At 36.5% G+C, this 16,873-nt stretch overlaps 1 protein-coding gene across 1 annotated transcript; it reads right to left on the reverse strand.

Moving 5' to 3' along the window:
* Positions 1 to 1,331: 1,331 nt before the first annotated feature.
* Positions 1,332 to 3,862, reverse strand: LOC103435001 (9-cis-epoxycarotenoid dioxygenase NCED2, chloroplastic-like). Its single transcript, XM_008373388.4, has one exon. It carries the CDS (start codon positions 3,522 to 3,524, stop codon positions 1,713 to 1,715), a length of 1,812 nt encoding a protein of 603 aa, XP_008371610.3. The 5' UTR covers positions 3,525 to 3,862; the 3' UTR covers positions 1,332 to 1,712.
* Positions 3,863 to 16,873: the final 13,011 nt, after the last annotated feature.

The raw sequence follows: 16,873 nt of genomic DNA on the forward strand, positions 1-16,873 counted from the left end.
TCCGATAAATATTGAAAAATCATTAAATTTGGGTGAATTTTGAGTTAAATAATTTTTTTTATTATTTTAGCCATTGGATTTAAATTTGAGCCGTTACATCTTTTTTTTACTATTAGATTTGATTATATTCGATCTCAGCCGTTGAATTCAATAAATCCTGGAAGACATGCCCATGTGGGTGAGGTCCTGCTGGTGGTGCCCACACCATTTTTTGGGCTAAATCTTGGGGGAAATTTGGCTTTTGTTTGGCTTTTAGCTTTTAGCCAACACATTTAGCATGGGTTGAGTTGGGGGGGGGAATAAAACCTAAAAAATAGCATTTAGCCCAAGTTGGGTTTGGTCTCAGAGACCTCTTACTGATAAAAGAATGTTCGGGAGAACTGGAGAAGTTGTTCATCTTGATAGAGAAGTGGTACAATGTGGTCTACCAAAATGTACTCTACAAACACTTTACTAAAACACAGTAGGAACTTTAAATAACATTTTGTATAACAGCAATGAAAAATGAGGAGAATTGGATTCATATGGCTTGTATGTTGTACATTGAATAGCAATGATTAATTCGTAAGAGTATAAGCATTCAGAGTATATAAAAAGGACATAATTATTTCCACATATTAAAGGAAAAATTGTTTGAGTGTTACTATTTGGACACGTAAAATTAACTTATTTATTATTTATTAACATACTGTCCAACCAAATTATATTAGACAGTGTGTCGACAAAGTGTACGTACATGCTAGTTTATGTTTCTCAATATTCTTTTTGAAATTATTTTAGCTCTTGAATTTTCTTAATTTTTAATGTATGACATTTTTTTTTTAATTTTCACAATTCTTATTTTGAATGTATCACGTTTTTCTTAATTTCCACAATTCTATTTTGAGCTTAGAAAGACACTTAAATAGATTCGAAACTTCCAACATGTTAGTCAACCTAGTTAATTAGTATTGGAAACATTTCCAGAAATAATAGGAATAAGCACGTTAATTAAACTTAATCACTAATTTAATCATTAACAAACATGTCATATGATTTACAAGGTTTAAAAATTTAGTTATCTTAACATTATCCAAACTATAAATGTATATTTATCACATCATTGAGAACAAGAAAGGATCCTCGCCATATCCCTTTTCTGAGGATCCGAGGATGCTCCAATGACATCCGTTCATATTACATCGTGCAGCCAATTTTTATCAGGTACTGTTTATATTTAATTTTAAATAAAAAAATTACAATGATAACAGTACGATTTATGATAAACATATGTGATTGGAAGATCCCCACAGGAAGGATCCTCCTGGATTTAGAACAGAGAGAAGACAAGATAAAACACAGATCGAACTTCTGCATTAAAAATATTTCACAGAGTGAAGAAAGATAGAAGAAACATAAACCAGCTGAGCTCGAAGGGCTACCTACACTCCAAAAGCTACAAGCTGATCTCCGATCATCATCATCATCAAAACCTAATTACCGTACCCAAAGGATGACCGTAAAAAAAAACAAAAACAAAAACAAAACAAAAAAAATCTACCCATCTGCTTAGCAAAACCAAGAAAGTTTTTAGGGTTTAAAAATATTCCAGGAGAAAATCCGGGGACATTGTCTGCTTCTCTACAAATCCCTCTGGTAATGTCTCCCTTCCCTATTTTCACCCATCCCTAACAACACTGTCACCACTTTGCTTCTTTTTTTCACCGTTCTATCTATGCCTGATTTACCAAGTCCTTCGATTCTATAAACGTCCCATGAAACCCGTAGGGTACCCTTGAAGGTAACTTTACCGTAGCCTCCAACTTCATATTTACCGCGTTAACAATCTGAAGCTCCGACTTCCATTTCTTCTCGTCGTGAACGAACGTCAGAATGTAACCTTCGTCCTCCGACGCGCCCTCGGCCGTGCTCGGCACGAAAAACGGCTCACCACCGTACTTCTTATCGCCGTAAAAAAACTTTTTCACCTCCCCGGTGAAAAGATCTACTTTGGCAAAACCCGAAACTTTCGGCCACGGTTCGGCAATTGCGAGGTAAGCGAACCGAGTTTTCCTACCAAGTCGGTTCCTGTTCACCATTCCCGCCTCCAAATTCACGGCGTCCGACTCAGACAAAATCGCCCGCCGAGTCGACTCGCCGGTTTTCAAATTGAGCCGGATTTCGGACAGCACGCTTTTGAGGTTCTCACCGCACTCGTTGAAGATTGAGTCGGGGGGAGTCATGCAGGATCCAATCACAACGATCTCGTCCGACTCGGGCTCCTCCCACGCGTTCCAGAGGTGGAAGCAGAACGTGTCGGGAGAGTCAACCCAGATGATGTCGTCGGCGTTCTCCTCATTCTTCTTAAGAATTCCGAACCGCGACATCTTGGTCTTGTCGTAGATCACAGGAGACCCACCCGTGATCATCTCTCCGAGCTTGAACACCACCTGCTGGTCCGGGATCACGACGTAGTTCTCGGTGATCGCGAAGTCATGCATCATGGTGGGCCCTGCCAATGGGATCTCCACGTCCGGGGATTTCGCGCCATTGGGGGAGAAGTGGAAGTATTTTAAATACGGCTTCTGAACGACGTCGTAGCTGAGGGAGTGGAGAGAGCCGGACTCCGGGTCGACCTTTGGGTGTGCGATCATTGTTGACCCCAGCTGGCTGTCGAAATCGTAACGACCGACCGTTTCGAGGTCCCCGGATTTAGTGACCCGGACCTGGTACGGCAAGTCGTCTTCCGACATGGCTAAGAGGCGGCCGTTGTGGTAGACTAGGCCGGCGTTTGCGACGCCTGTGCCCTGGTTTTTATCGAGGAGGCCTAAAGCCCCACGTGCGAAAAATAAGAGGAGGCGAGCGATGCCGGAGTGGCCGTGGAGCTCGCCGATGGCTTTGGGGAAAACTGGTCGCCCCATTTCCCTTTCTTGGACGAGCCTCTGAGTCTCGGTGAACCGGCAGGCGTAGCTGGCAGAACCGGAATCGATGCTGACGGCGTGAACCATGCCGTCGCCGTCGAAAAGGTGGTGCCCGGCCACGGGCTCGTGTAATGGGTTGGCGCCGTTGCGGACGTAGACGCCGTTAATGCAGTCGGGTATGGTGCCGGTAACGGGTAAGGAGTGGCGGACGGCTTGCTCCGGCACAGGAGCGTAATTTCCGGCCATTTGGACACGTGGGTCTGAGGTTTTGGGAAGTGGGTTTTGGCGCTCACGTGAGACTAATGCTCCTTCGACCACGTCGATCGCCATGGCAGCTGCTTTCTGTAGTAAATTCCACTGTGGAAGCTGACGTGTTTTGGGTTTTGCTGGAGTGGCTTCCTTGGTAATTACTGGTGTGTTGTAGGGTGGTTTTGGGAAGTGAAGAACTGAGGGAGATCGTAAAGCACAGTGAATGATACTCGAATTTCTACGGTTTTTGCTGCTCTTCAAGGAGATGGACCTTTTGGAGAAGCCCATAGGATCCACTACTGATGAAGAAGAAGAGAAAGAGAGATGCATTTGTGCCCAACTATTAGAGTTAGGTGCTTTTGGAAGAGTTGACATAGCTTTGTGTATGCTTACGGAGGTTTTTGTGTTTTTGCTTTCGTTAAAACCTCTGGGTGAAAGCAAAGAGAAGAGAGAGAGAGAGAGAGAGAGAGGAAGTGAGAGGTTTGGGGAGAAAGGAAGTAGGAAATGTGGAGTATAAATAGAGTTGGGAGGGGAGGTGAAAAGAGAAGTTGTTTATTTGTGAAGGAGGTGCAGTCCACCTCAGACATCTTGAGAGAAGACCACGTATTGTGTTGGATTGGTGGGAAGGACGTTTGTACCACATTTTTATATCACTTTAGGTGGCATTTGATGTGGATAGCCACATCATTTGAATTAATCAAATTTTTTAATTTAGTTCATTATTTAATAAACTAATAATTAAGAAAAACTAGTTAATTAAATGATGATTGTGGTATACGAGAAGTCTTTCTCCTTCATTTCCTTGGGTTTTGCAAATTTTTCAAATAATGTGGCTGTTCACATCAGATGCCACCTAAGGTGATATAGAAATGTAGTATGAAAATATGGTATGGATAACATTACTCTTTGGGAATTGACATTTGAATTAAGACTATGAGAGGGTGCAATTCCAATTTTTTCTTCTTTTTCTTCCTCAAACAAAACGAAAATGAAAAAAAATGGGTGATACGACATAATTTTAACCATACATCAAGACGAGAGCAAAACTTACATGATATGAAGCGTTATAGTAGGCGATGCACTATTGTTACTAAAATAATACTAGAGAGACTAAATTTGTAAATAAATTTTTGTAAACTAAATGATATAGAAGTTGATGATTTGATTATTCCTTAAGTATTGATAAATGTTCACATTTCCTATTGGTGACAAATCATTTGATTTGCAAATTTTATCTACAAATTTATCTCCATAGCATTACTCTTGTTATTAAGTTTAGTCTTTTCTTAAAAAGAGAGTCAAACACAAAATATCAGTGAATGTAGATTCTAACAAAATTCTATTCTTACCACACATTTGTATCATCCCTCTAATAGAGATAAGATCCATATGTGCAGGTGAGTCCTACATGTCTTAAATGATACAAATAATGGTACATATATGTAATAAGGGTGGCATTACTTTGATTCTAATAATGAACTGAACTACAAAAGACCAGATGGGTTTTACTTTGAAGCAAAACGAATGAATAATTGGGTTATTTTTTATTGGGTCCTAGAATTAGGGACCAATAAAATAAGAGTAAGAGAGAGGAAACACAATGACACATGCATGCCCACAAAAAAGGAAAGGATGATCAAGGAGATAGGATGGAGTGTGAAGATTACAGAAATCGTGACCATGTCCGGCACCAGTCTCCACCGCAAGTCCAAGTGATGCCCTTTTTTATGCAACTCCGCGTCCCTCCCTCTTCAGGCCCTCATGGTAAGGTCACCCCACCCCACGTGGCCGTTTTTTACTCTCTTTCCACCACTAAAATCGTGGTCAAATCGTTGCCCCCACACCTCCCTCTCATCCCTCCCACTGTCCCACGTCACACGTACATATATTATACCAAAGTAACACATAAGTGATCGCATTTTTAGTTACATAAGTTAATCACAATACATGATAAGTGATATATGATGTAGCAGTTGGTTTATATGACACGAGCTTCTTAAGAATGCACTAAAAAGATACTTATATAACTTACAAACGCTTTCGTCATTGAGAAACATTTTGGTTGTTTTAAAAATATTGTCAAATAGAATTTGAGTGTGATAACTTACAGAGTAGTTGAAAATCAAGCGAAAAAGAACATGTATATGATCTGTTTAGCCATTTCCACTATCCATTTGGTTATGGAAACATCTTCCTTGCAAAGCAAGAGTAAGACTGCATACAATAGATGTTCAGATTCTCGCAAGCTGAGAACCTTATTGGTTTGAGATCGCACATATTATTATGAAATGAAACCATGTCATGGTCTATATCAACATCCATGGCCCCCCTATGTGACTATAGCACGTTCCCGACCCTTTTTTTTATTGTAAATGTTGTGTCCAATTGATTTAATTCAAAACTTTCTTTTTGTCTAGATATGGTAATTGTTGCGACCATAGTGTTGTCTTTTTTATTGTCATATTTATACCATATAGGTTGTGTTTCTTTGCATTAAAAATCGCAACCAAATTTTTCCATCATATCTCAACCGCTATCATGGAAAAGCAATAAAAAATAAATAAAAATGGATCGATCTTTCTTGACCTCTTATCATGATACACTGCTTAATCAAGGTTACAAATACTAATTAAATCATGCATGCACTTTTAAGGTTTAGGATGGTATAAACATATATATATATATGTATGTATGTATGTATGTATTTATTGTTCACATCATGTATATAGCTTGACAAGATTGAAGAATGAATGGTTATTTATTTTCTGTTTTATTTGCTTTTTTTTTTTATCACTGTATTTATTTGCTGAAAATTATATATGAAAGAGAGTTGCATCATGCATGAGTTTACATATATAATTATAAATTTTAAGAGACTCCAAACTCAAGTGGTTAAGATGATTTATCATTATATATCCGAGGTGCTGCGTCCCCAAAATGCGAATGGTTATCTTCTTAGTATTGGGAGGTCCCTAGGGATTTGAGTAATGATGGGATCGAAGGTCGAAATTTGGTGTGTGATTTGTAGTTTGGTGAACATATCCAGGACCCCAAGATGGGCTTCTGGTTGCTGTCCAATATCAAAGCTACCGGAGGCACTTGCCAGGGACACCGGAGGCACTTTCGAGGGCCACTGGACAAAGACGGATGATAAAGATGGCTGATGGTGTATGATCTTCATCTCTCCATTATCCATAACATATCTTCAATTTGTTTAAGCAACTGTTCTTGTATTTTGCCTGTTGGAGAAGACTTATAAAAATTCACCTAGGTTAGAGTTGGGACTTCCTTCTTTAATTTTAATTAACAGGATAACCTAACTGAAGTAATGTACTTGATTTTCAAAGTATCTCGAATGCTTCTCCTCTTTTTCGTTGCATGCATAGCAAGAAAAGTCTATTACTCACAATTAACAGCAGTTTACAAGAGTCTATATCATCATTTTTCACTGGATTTATCATTTTTGTCAGACACTTGAAAAAATTAAAAAGAATACAAGGATGATGCATCCAACAACAAGCAGAGACTCAGAGTCATTTTCATTTTACACACGGTAAAAGCTCAAATGAAACAAAAGAAGGAACCACATGTACTGCTTTATTTACTGGGTTCGTTTTAGATCCTATTTCTTAACAAAGTTTGTTACCTTAAAAATCAGTTAGAACCCTATCATGGTTAACCAAAATGCTCTAATTAATAGTAGTTTAATTACCTGATTTTCAAGTGAATATTTCAATATCAGTAACCAATAAATGGCATGACACGTGTATTCACTTTTGAAAATTACGTTGTAAATTAATTGCATGCCTTGTTAAGCTTGGGATAATGCTAGGGTTTGCCAAATTTGATCTCCCTAGCATTAACTTTAAGCTTGAACTCTGCAATCTACGGGCTAGTAATTAGGAGGCAATAATATATTTTCCAGAACAAATATTTATAAAATCTCCTTCCTATTATGACCATAGATTTCGGGAAAAAAAAGCTCATTTCATTTGCAAACAAGAACTATAAACATATAGTTTTTTTTTTTTCCGAGTCGAGTGATAATGTTAGTAAGTTAAATGTTAGATTAACCACCGACAGAGTTCGAACTCACGCTGTCATGCAAAGACACAACATTTTTCCACCATTGTGGTAAAAGAGCCACATTCAACAATAAACATATAGTTAACTTTAACGTAATCAAACGTACATGATTTCTTCCTTATAATTTCAAATAGAGCAGTGCAAAATGATTTTTATTTTTTCTTTTAACTATCAAGTGTTATCAATGTCAAGGACTTCTCTTTCGCATGAGCTACTATGGTAGGAAATAGTCACTCCATTTCCAGCCTTACTACTGTGGACCTTGATAGTAATTTTGTCATGGGTCTTCCTCTGTCCTTGTACTGGACTTAGAGAGTTTTGTAATTCATTCTGTTAAGAAGGATAGAGAGGATAAGATTTAGTTTTAGGTTCTGTTATATTGTTAAGTGTAAAATGATCTCTCTTTCCCTCTCTTCTTTACGAAATCTTTCTCCAAATATTCATCAATGAAAGTCATTTTTTTTCTTCATCTTTTCGCTATAGAGTAATGCTAGAGACCAAATCTTTAAACCAAATTTGCAAATTATATGATATGTCACAAATAATAAATAAACATGTTAATCAACACTTAAGTAATAATTCGATTATCTTTAACCACATCATTTGGTTTTCAAAATTTTGTTTAAAAATTTGGATTGTCTAATATTACCCTTTCGCTATATATCTCAACAACATGGAACATGCGATACACGTTTAATTACTACGTACGTCGACCGCCCATGACAAAAAACATCAAAGTGAGTAGGAAAATTTTGAAGGCGACAAGATCGGATAGCATCATCGACACCATGAGTGCTTGGTGAAATGATGAAAGGGTAATTGCATGGCAATACTAGTAGCATCCAACATACAACTTGCAAAAATCTTTTAGGAAAAATGTTGCAGTCTTAAGCAATTTGTGAAGAGCCATGACACTTCACTGTCCTAGCTCATATGATCTGATTGGCTTTGACAAATGACAATGACAAACCACCCAATTACTTGCTTCACAATTCGGGGACAAATGGTACCAAAGCACAGCATTAAACGGATTTGTAGCTTGCATTGTATGCCGTCCATATATAAGAGCCACCGGATGCCTATAGGAAAATGAAAATTGGGCCAAGTAAGTTAAATGAAAATAATCTCTCATGAAAACCCTAGCACCAACTCCCCGACCAACTTGCAAACTTTGCAGTGCTTAATTTGGTCATTATTTGATAGAATTAAACCCAACATATCGAAAGAAAAAAAACCCAACATAAGTTAGATTCTTTATTTTACAAGAATTGTATTTTAATGTATTTTAAATTTCCTACATTTTAAGGAATTTTAATCCTTAAAGTTCAAGGCTTGTGATGTTTATATGAAGGGATTACCCTATGAATAAAATCACCCATTCAATCTAATATTTCTTCATGATATCAATTTAATATTTCTTAGTTATAATGCATATGATTGGGCGTAAACATATGTAAGTGATTTTTAAGTCCGCTGTCAAATCTCATGACTCGAACATTGTTTCTAAGCAACTTTTTAATTACTTAGGCCAAAAAGTAAAAAAAATAGAATTGGACAATGGTTTTAATCGTTCAAACAACCGAGACTAGTCAAGGAAAATGTTGCAGTCCACTAGTAAAAAGAAAGACACTTAATTTTCGTTGGCCATGCAAATAGATATAGGCCCTGTCCACATCTCATCCGACTGGCTTTGGCATGGACAAACCACACAAATCGCTTCACAATACGTACGGGGACAGAAAGTACTACTACAGGGAAGCACTTATAGTGACAGACACATCTACCTTGGCGGAAATGAATGGTTTGTGCTCAGTTCAAATTTTGCTTCCAGTTTACAGTTATGTTTTCATAACATTCGATTTTGGATTCTCCTTTGACATCCTCACACAAAATTTAGGTGCGGCTATTATTATTATTATTATTATTATTAAAAATAGTCTATTTGCAAAGTAAGAATAATCTGAGTACAATAGATGTTTCTCTTCCGATACTCGCAGAGCGAAAAATCTAATTAGCTTATGACGTTTTTATTATAATTATTATTGTCCAATTTAGAAACTTGAGTGCCAACTTTTGTGCGTGGAATTTGAACTCATAGCATCTCAACTCAAAAGTGGGTATTCTTCTTTTGGCCCACTAATTCTGGAATAGTATTAATCAAAACTCGTTTTGTGTGTCGGTTTTGGTTTCTCCGTGTTACTTGTATATAACATTTATTTTTTCGCTATGTTCTTCCCTTTATTTAGTAGTAGTAGATGTATCAATATATTATTAACCTGAAAACGCACCACCTAGCTTGGGTAAGGCCTTAAACGCGTATGTCTTAAAATTAATTATTTAGTAGAGTGGATTACCCAAAATCATGAAAAACTTAGGATAACTAAGTTAGCGCTCCACGAAGCCGGGCAAATCACATGTTAGCACCCAAAAGTTTAATTATTTAAACCATATAAACTAAACCAAAGTACTATAATTATAACATGAACCAATAATGAATTAACGGATGGATTAAAGCACAGAAACCTGATTATTTCAAATGGAGAAGTTGGTTATTGTGGTAGTTAGCAGTTGGCACATGAAAACACAAGAAAGCGAATGACTATAATTTAGAGCAATAATAGTTGATTAGTGCAGTCATTAATTGAGATTTTAGAAAGTGGTTTCTGATGATGACAAATTATTAGCAATATTAATCAAGCTGCAATTAATTGGATTCATGGACGGTACCACCAACTCTTGATAGTTGAAACTATGCAAATATGATCAATACAAATTAAGTAAAAGCAAGTTAAACCATTATTTTAAAAGATAAGAAAAAGGAAAGGTGAGGAACAAATATGTATATATATATGTGTGTGTGTGTGTGTGTGTGTGTGTGTGTGTGTGTGTGTGTTTAGATGCTACCAGTTTCAATCGCAGAAGGTATGATGTTCCTTGTGAGGTCTGATAACCAATGAATTTAGTGGTTAAAGATTGGAAAAGATCATATAGGAATTTAATCAAGAACTTGGTTGTAATTGCTGTTATACAAATTTCCATACGAGGGAGAAACAATTGACACCCATGTTTTATGATTAAACATAGCCTGTCAATCGTAGTGTTCAACAACCCTAATGACTGAGACAACATATGCAGTACGTAGTTTATGATACTATATGGCCAAAAAAAAATATTATAATGATTTATATTAGTGATGAATCATATATTGAAGATTTTGGATGCAAATAAGGAACTTAAAACTAATTACTACTATGATGAACTGTTTGAGATAATAGAGGGTTTTTTTATATATTTTTTTATATAGGCGATAGTTTGCATTAAGTTAATTTAAATTACGGAAAAAGATACTTAAACTTGAGTGTCATAAAAGAATATATACATTGGGTTAACTAATTTAACTAAGCCTAATTCTACAAGGATTATATAATATGAATTTTGTTATATTGTATATAACTATATATATTAAGAAGGCAAGAGATCAAAACCCCCACGAATCTACGAGGTTACTAGTCAGTGACCTCCAAGGAAGGGTTGGCTGAAAAGCACATCATGTAGTGTTCGGTTCCATTCTTCCCACGTGCACACACGGTTGCACATGTGCACACGCACATTAGAGAAACCCTAGTCTTTGATTTGTTACACTATTAAAGTGTTCAACTTTGTTGATCCATCGTAACTCTAACTCATTATATGACTTCTGGTTAGAGGTTGTAAGAATGTGGAACTCTTTTTACCTTCGCATGTAGACAATCAAATTGAGTGACGTGAAACACGTGTGGTCGTTGAGCTTCATATGTGAGCCAACCTCCTTTGATATCATGAAGGAAATTGAGGTTCTACCTTAAAACCAATTAGCAATATGGTGAGTAGCCTAACTTTTTATAAGCCCTTTCAAGATTTCACCTTTCACCGATGTGTGAGACTCTTTAACCTTGTTTAGTATTGATGTATAAGAATGCATGATTACATTCTCCATTAGATTAATTAATGTTTGTCATCTTTTTTTTTTTGTCAAACAATAAATTTGTTAAATTAGATGTTATATTAGAAAGCCAACAGGGTTTGAGCCCACGTCGTAGTGTAAGGGTAATACTCTTCTCCATCACTGTGGTAGAGAACCATTTGCGTTTGTGATACATTTGTTTTAAGCTTTTTTCTATTTTAACCAACGCAATTAAGGAAGACTTATGTGTCCTCTTTCGCTATATCGTTGAATGATATCCCATGTTAATTAGTTATTTTATACAAAAAGTGGGATAATGAAGATTGACTAAAAAGTTTAAAGTAATATCGCACACCAAGTAAGTTTTATAGGTATCAAGAAAAGCCCCTTGCCTTTTGACCCAACCCCTTTAGTTTCCTAATTTTTTTTCTTAATATTTTGGTAGGTCGAGATTATGCATATCAATGTTTAGGTATGTGGAGAACAGTACCCCCGCCAAACTCTCCTTTCCGAGCTTTCTAGTTTTTACGCACCAAACACTGCTCACTGGAGCACAGTGTATGCAGATTGGGATGCGAATCATGTGTTCCGCTTTGTCTTTCTTTTTTCTGATAGAATAATTGACTGCATGGAGAAGGCCCACATGGATGAATTTACAAAACATATTCCCGCAACTGATCTGAATAAACTACCAACTGCCAAGACCTGCCAAACTTTACCACTCTTTGATTAATTAACTAATACTTAATGCCATAGAACAGAATTAATACTTAAGTTCGTTTTCTCTTCTCTCTCTCTCTCTCTCTCTCTCTCTCTCTAGTAGACTGTTCTATGTCTTGCCCTTTGACCAAGGTCTAACAAGTGGCTTGTGGAATAAGCACTTTGACTACCTTTTTACGCAGAACAAATTTACATACTCGAGAGGGAGGATTGAATTTCGAAGCAGTGAGATGTATGACGAAAAGGAATGTATGACGAAAAGGAATATGAAGGTGAAGTGGTTGGAAATTTTGATATCAAAAAAAGCATCTTATCTTATGTTTGTGGAAATTGACTCTTTCTTAAGAAAAACTCTCATGGTGTGTTTTTCCAGTTAGGACTGATTGCAACACAAAATATTCGAATGATATATGTCAGACTCTTGTTCTGTACGTAGGTGTTTGAGCAAATCACATATTCAATATACAGGACTTGTTACTTTTCCACCGCCCTTTTTCTATGCCTCTCTTAAAAGTTCTTAGCCTTCTCGATCAGTTTGCTAAATTTCCAATTTAATTAACTTTTCCTTTCTGTTTTTTCTTTTGTGCTTGCTTACTTATGTGTATTTCTATATAATCACTAGGACTTGTCAAGGTGCATGAACCAGACCAATGAGATCTGACTATATCTGGGAATGGAAAACGCTAAAGCATCTTAATATTAAAGTTAGGCAGGTGGGGTTAGAAGACATAAATCATGAGTCAAGATATGTAGGGCCGACTGCCCCCCTACACTTTATGCAACCTAACGATGCAACTAACTTTACTTTCTTATTAAAATTAACCTAATTAGTGTAAGAGCATCTTTAAAGGACATCTCAAATGAGTTCTTAGCTAAATTTTAAAGAGAATTTGGAAAAATTCATCTCCAATCACACTCCTTATTCACCTTCTAAATCTAAGGGACAAGACAAGAGCTCCTAGCATTAATTGCTAATTTTAACTAAAAACTCTATTCTTATTAGTCCACAATCATTATGACTCCCTAAACTAAAGAGTATCATTGGAGCATAATTTTTTTAGAGAGCTTCTAAGGTAACTTTCTAGTTTTTAGCTAAAATTGAACTAAAAATAAGAGAGAATGATTAGAGATGCTCTAAGACACTGTTTATACTTCTTTATATAGTTCCGACATATTTGAATATATGTATGCATATCATTAACTTATATACATGTGTGGGTAATATCTCTTGTCAGCATACTTATATTATCGGACAAATGTGTTATATTGTCAATATGTGAATTTGAACCTGTCAATATTTTTTAACAATAGAATGTGGCATGCATGTTTGCTTTGGATCGTATATATGCAAGTAGTTGGCAGAAAATTTTCACCAGAAGAGTGCGACCAATAACTTGCTTGTGCTATTGCCAAGCTGAATGGACAAGGCGTGTTGGTGATTGTATATATTTCCAATTGGATCCGAGCATTCTGGAGCAACCAAGTTGGGGCGTATAAACGTCAAAGAAATCCCACATCAACATCTTAAGTGGCTGCAGCATATAACTGGCAAAAACAGTGACAAAGCACACACCCAACAGGCTGCCTAGCTAGGGCAGGGCAGCCACATATATAATCCTATATAAACACCCATGTCACTTGTCATGCTGTCACCACTCTAGCTGATTAATGAGATCGATAGTCCTCTCCACTTGCACAAAGGAAAATGATTTATGCACTTTCTCTTTTTGATACATTTTATCTATAATTATCTCTTGAATTTTTTATATTTTATTGATATAAAGACCATAATTAAACGCAAATGTCCAAAGAGAGAAAAAAAAATGTGGGAAAATTATTTTCCTTGGTCATGTTGTCACCACACTCGCATCTAGTTGATCATTGAGATTGATAGTCCTCTCTCCACTTGTAGAAACTTCAATTCTTGCAACTTATTTCGACAAAGAAATTCTTTATCCTTTACAAAAATGATGGAACTTTCTACTCCTTTTTTAAGAAATTACACGTACTTTGCCAAATCATTGAACTTAGAGTAAATTACATTTTCATACCTCAGGTTTGGGGTCTATTTCAATTCCTTACAATATCTTTAAAACATTTCACTTTCATACCTTAAGTACTATTTTATTTCAAAATAATACATCCATTACATTTTCCATCCATTGATCTGTTAAATGCTGACATAGCTGCCACATATATGCCACGTGGCTGCCAAATGTCTGCCATGTGGCAAATAAAATAATTTTTAATTTTTTTTTAAAAACTTGAATTTTCTCAAAAAAAAAAAAAACAAATTTGAAACCCACATCTACAAGAAGAAGAAGAGGAGGGAGGAAGAAAGAAAAAGAAAAAAAAAATAGAAACCCACTGCAAGAAGAAGAAGAAGAGGAAAAAGAGGAAGAGGAAGAAGAGATCGGGGTGGGGGGAGGGTCGCTGGGCGCGGGGGGACGGGAGGAGGGTCGTTGGAGGAAGAAAATAAAAAATAAAATAAAATAGAAACCCAGATCTGCAAGAAGAAGAAGAAGAAGAAGAAGAGGGAGGAAGGGAGCAGGGTCGGGGTGGGGGGAGGGTTGCTGGGCGCAGGGGGGACGGGAGGAGGGTCGTCGGAGGAAGAAAATAAAAAAAAAAAAAAAAACCCAGATCTGCAAGAAGAAGAAGAAGAAGAAGAAGAAGGAGGAAGGGAGCTGGGTCGGGGTGGGGGGAGGGTTGCTGGGCGCGGGGGGGGGGGGGGGACTGGAGGGGGGTTCTTCTTCTTTCTTCTTCTGGTCGCTGGGGGAGGGACAAATATTTTTTTTTTCTTTTCCTCCTTCTGATCGCTGGTTGTAGATGTGGGTTTCAATTAATTTTTTTTTTGGTTGAGAAAATTCAGGTTTTTTTTTAAAAAATTAAAATTTTTTTTGCCACGTGGCACAAATGTGGCAACCACGTCAGCATTTAACGAATTAATTGATGGAAAATCTAACGGATGTATTATATTGAAATAAAATAGTACTTGAGGTATGAAAGTGAAATGTTTTAAAGTTGTCGTATGGGGTTGTAATAAACCTCAAAACCTGAGAGGCTACTGTGTAATTTACCCTTGAACTTATTACTATATTTTACAGAAGCACTATTTGATGTGATCATGATCATGAATTGCATTATGTAATTGATTCGTTGAAACCCAAAACCCTAAAACAGTGGATAAATTGACCCAATGGTCTCCATTGCAATGACCCTAGCTAGACCCTAATGCCAAAGAGATCCAGAAGGGAATTCGATCTGGTTCTTCTAGGGCTTTGCATACCTAATAGGTTGTATAATCTGCATGCAAGCAGTTTATATCTAATTAATATTAGGAGAAGTTGCTGCTAAAAATGAGTCATTCATGAGTTGCATTTGCCTTGGAATTCAGGGTTAGGACTTGGAGGTATTGGATAGGAGATCTACCGATTCAGGACTCGAAGCAATAAAGGGCAAATCATATAAGGTGAAATTGACTTCCATTTAGCAAGTGACCACTTGCCAGATTTGACAAAATGCAGCAAGTTATGAACAATTATTTAGAGGAGATGTCATAGAGTTTAGCGGAAAGCTAGTTCAGTTGTACCGAATCTGAATTTAGATATTCATAGAGGTACATAATTGACAGAACTTGTCTTTATTGTAAAGTATATTTGACGTATTATATTTTCTGAGTCGGAAAGAAGAACAAATATGGGTTGACAAAACCTCATGCTGGTATTTGTCATCACTAGTTTGAAAGGACGTTTTTGAATTGTTGTAAATATGATTTGGATGCAACAAAAATATATAAATATCCACATAGTGTGGTCTCAGATCGCTTCTCAAATCATTTCAACCAGATTTTGATCTTGGTAAATGATTGCCATAATATTAAGTTAATTATGAAGAACCAACACCTAAACTATCTATTAACAAAATCCTCTTCGTCAATTAAAATAGTGTAAAACAATCAAACAACTCTATCAACAAAATTAAAGAAAAATAACCAAAATAAAAGTTAGGAGCAATATTTCAATTGCTCATAAGAGCATGCATCATTTTATATTTTCTCTCTTTATAAATTTTATTTATAAAACTTTCATAAGCACATGCATAACACGTGTACAATTGCTAATAATTATTAATTAATTATAGAGCTAACACATATGTATCACATTGAATTGATCACGATAGTATGAGAACACTCGACTACTATGGTGGGCTGACAAGACTGAGCTCTAGGAGTGCAATAGCATCACTTGGGGCCTAGTTTGGTCTTGGAGTAACTGAAACAAACAAACAAAGAATCAACTTGTGTTTCCAATGGCCTACCCAACTGGACAAACCTGGAGCCACTCTCAACCACTTAAAAAAAGCAATTGGTCCTCCACCCAAAATCCTTGTCCTTGAGAGTCCTAAATTCAAGTATTCTTTCAACCCTACACCAACAAAATATGCTAATTATTATTAGAGGGCCTACTCTACATTTGGGGTTGTGTTTGTATGGTTCATGTTTTGGTGATTTGATAAAAAAGGGCAATGGTGGAACTATCAAATTCCTAATAGGCGATTTTTCACTCTTGTTTTCTCTTTCTGTGTGAAAGTCAATCACTTATTTTCTTCAAATCAATCCAACGTTGCGACATCATTTCACAAACAAGAGTACTTTTTCTCAAGTATTTATTTGTACAATCTAAGCCACTAGGATTAGACTATTGGTGAGGAGGGGGAGATTTTTCAATGTACTCGGGACCTAGTCTGGTACATCACTTTGGAGGAACACTTGAAAATAAAAATTTCTCCAATTATTTTATGACGTGGTGTACCAGGTTGTGTTATGGTAACATAGAAAATATGTTGCGAGGATAAGTAGTGTGGTGGACAGGAGTAAGACATAGGGTTCGAAATCCTTTAATATAATAAAATGAAGATTACTTCTACAGTCCAATTGAGGTCGTTTGCACCGATGGAATATAACAAGTAAGCTTTC

This window comes from Malus domestica, chromosome 10 (assembly GCF_042453785.1).
Source record: "Malus domestica chromosome 10, GDT2T_hap1".
NCBI lineage: Eukaryota > Viridiplantae > Streptophyta > Magnoliopsida > Rosales > Rosaceae > Malus > Malus domestica.

Coding starts and splice junctions, on each gene's coding strand:
- LOC103435001 (XM_008373388.4), bottom strand. CDS start 3,524: ATGTCAACTCTTCCAAAAGCACCTAACTCTAATAGTTGGGCACAAATG.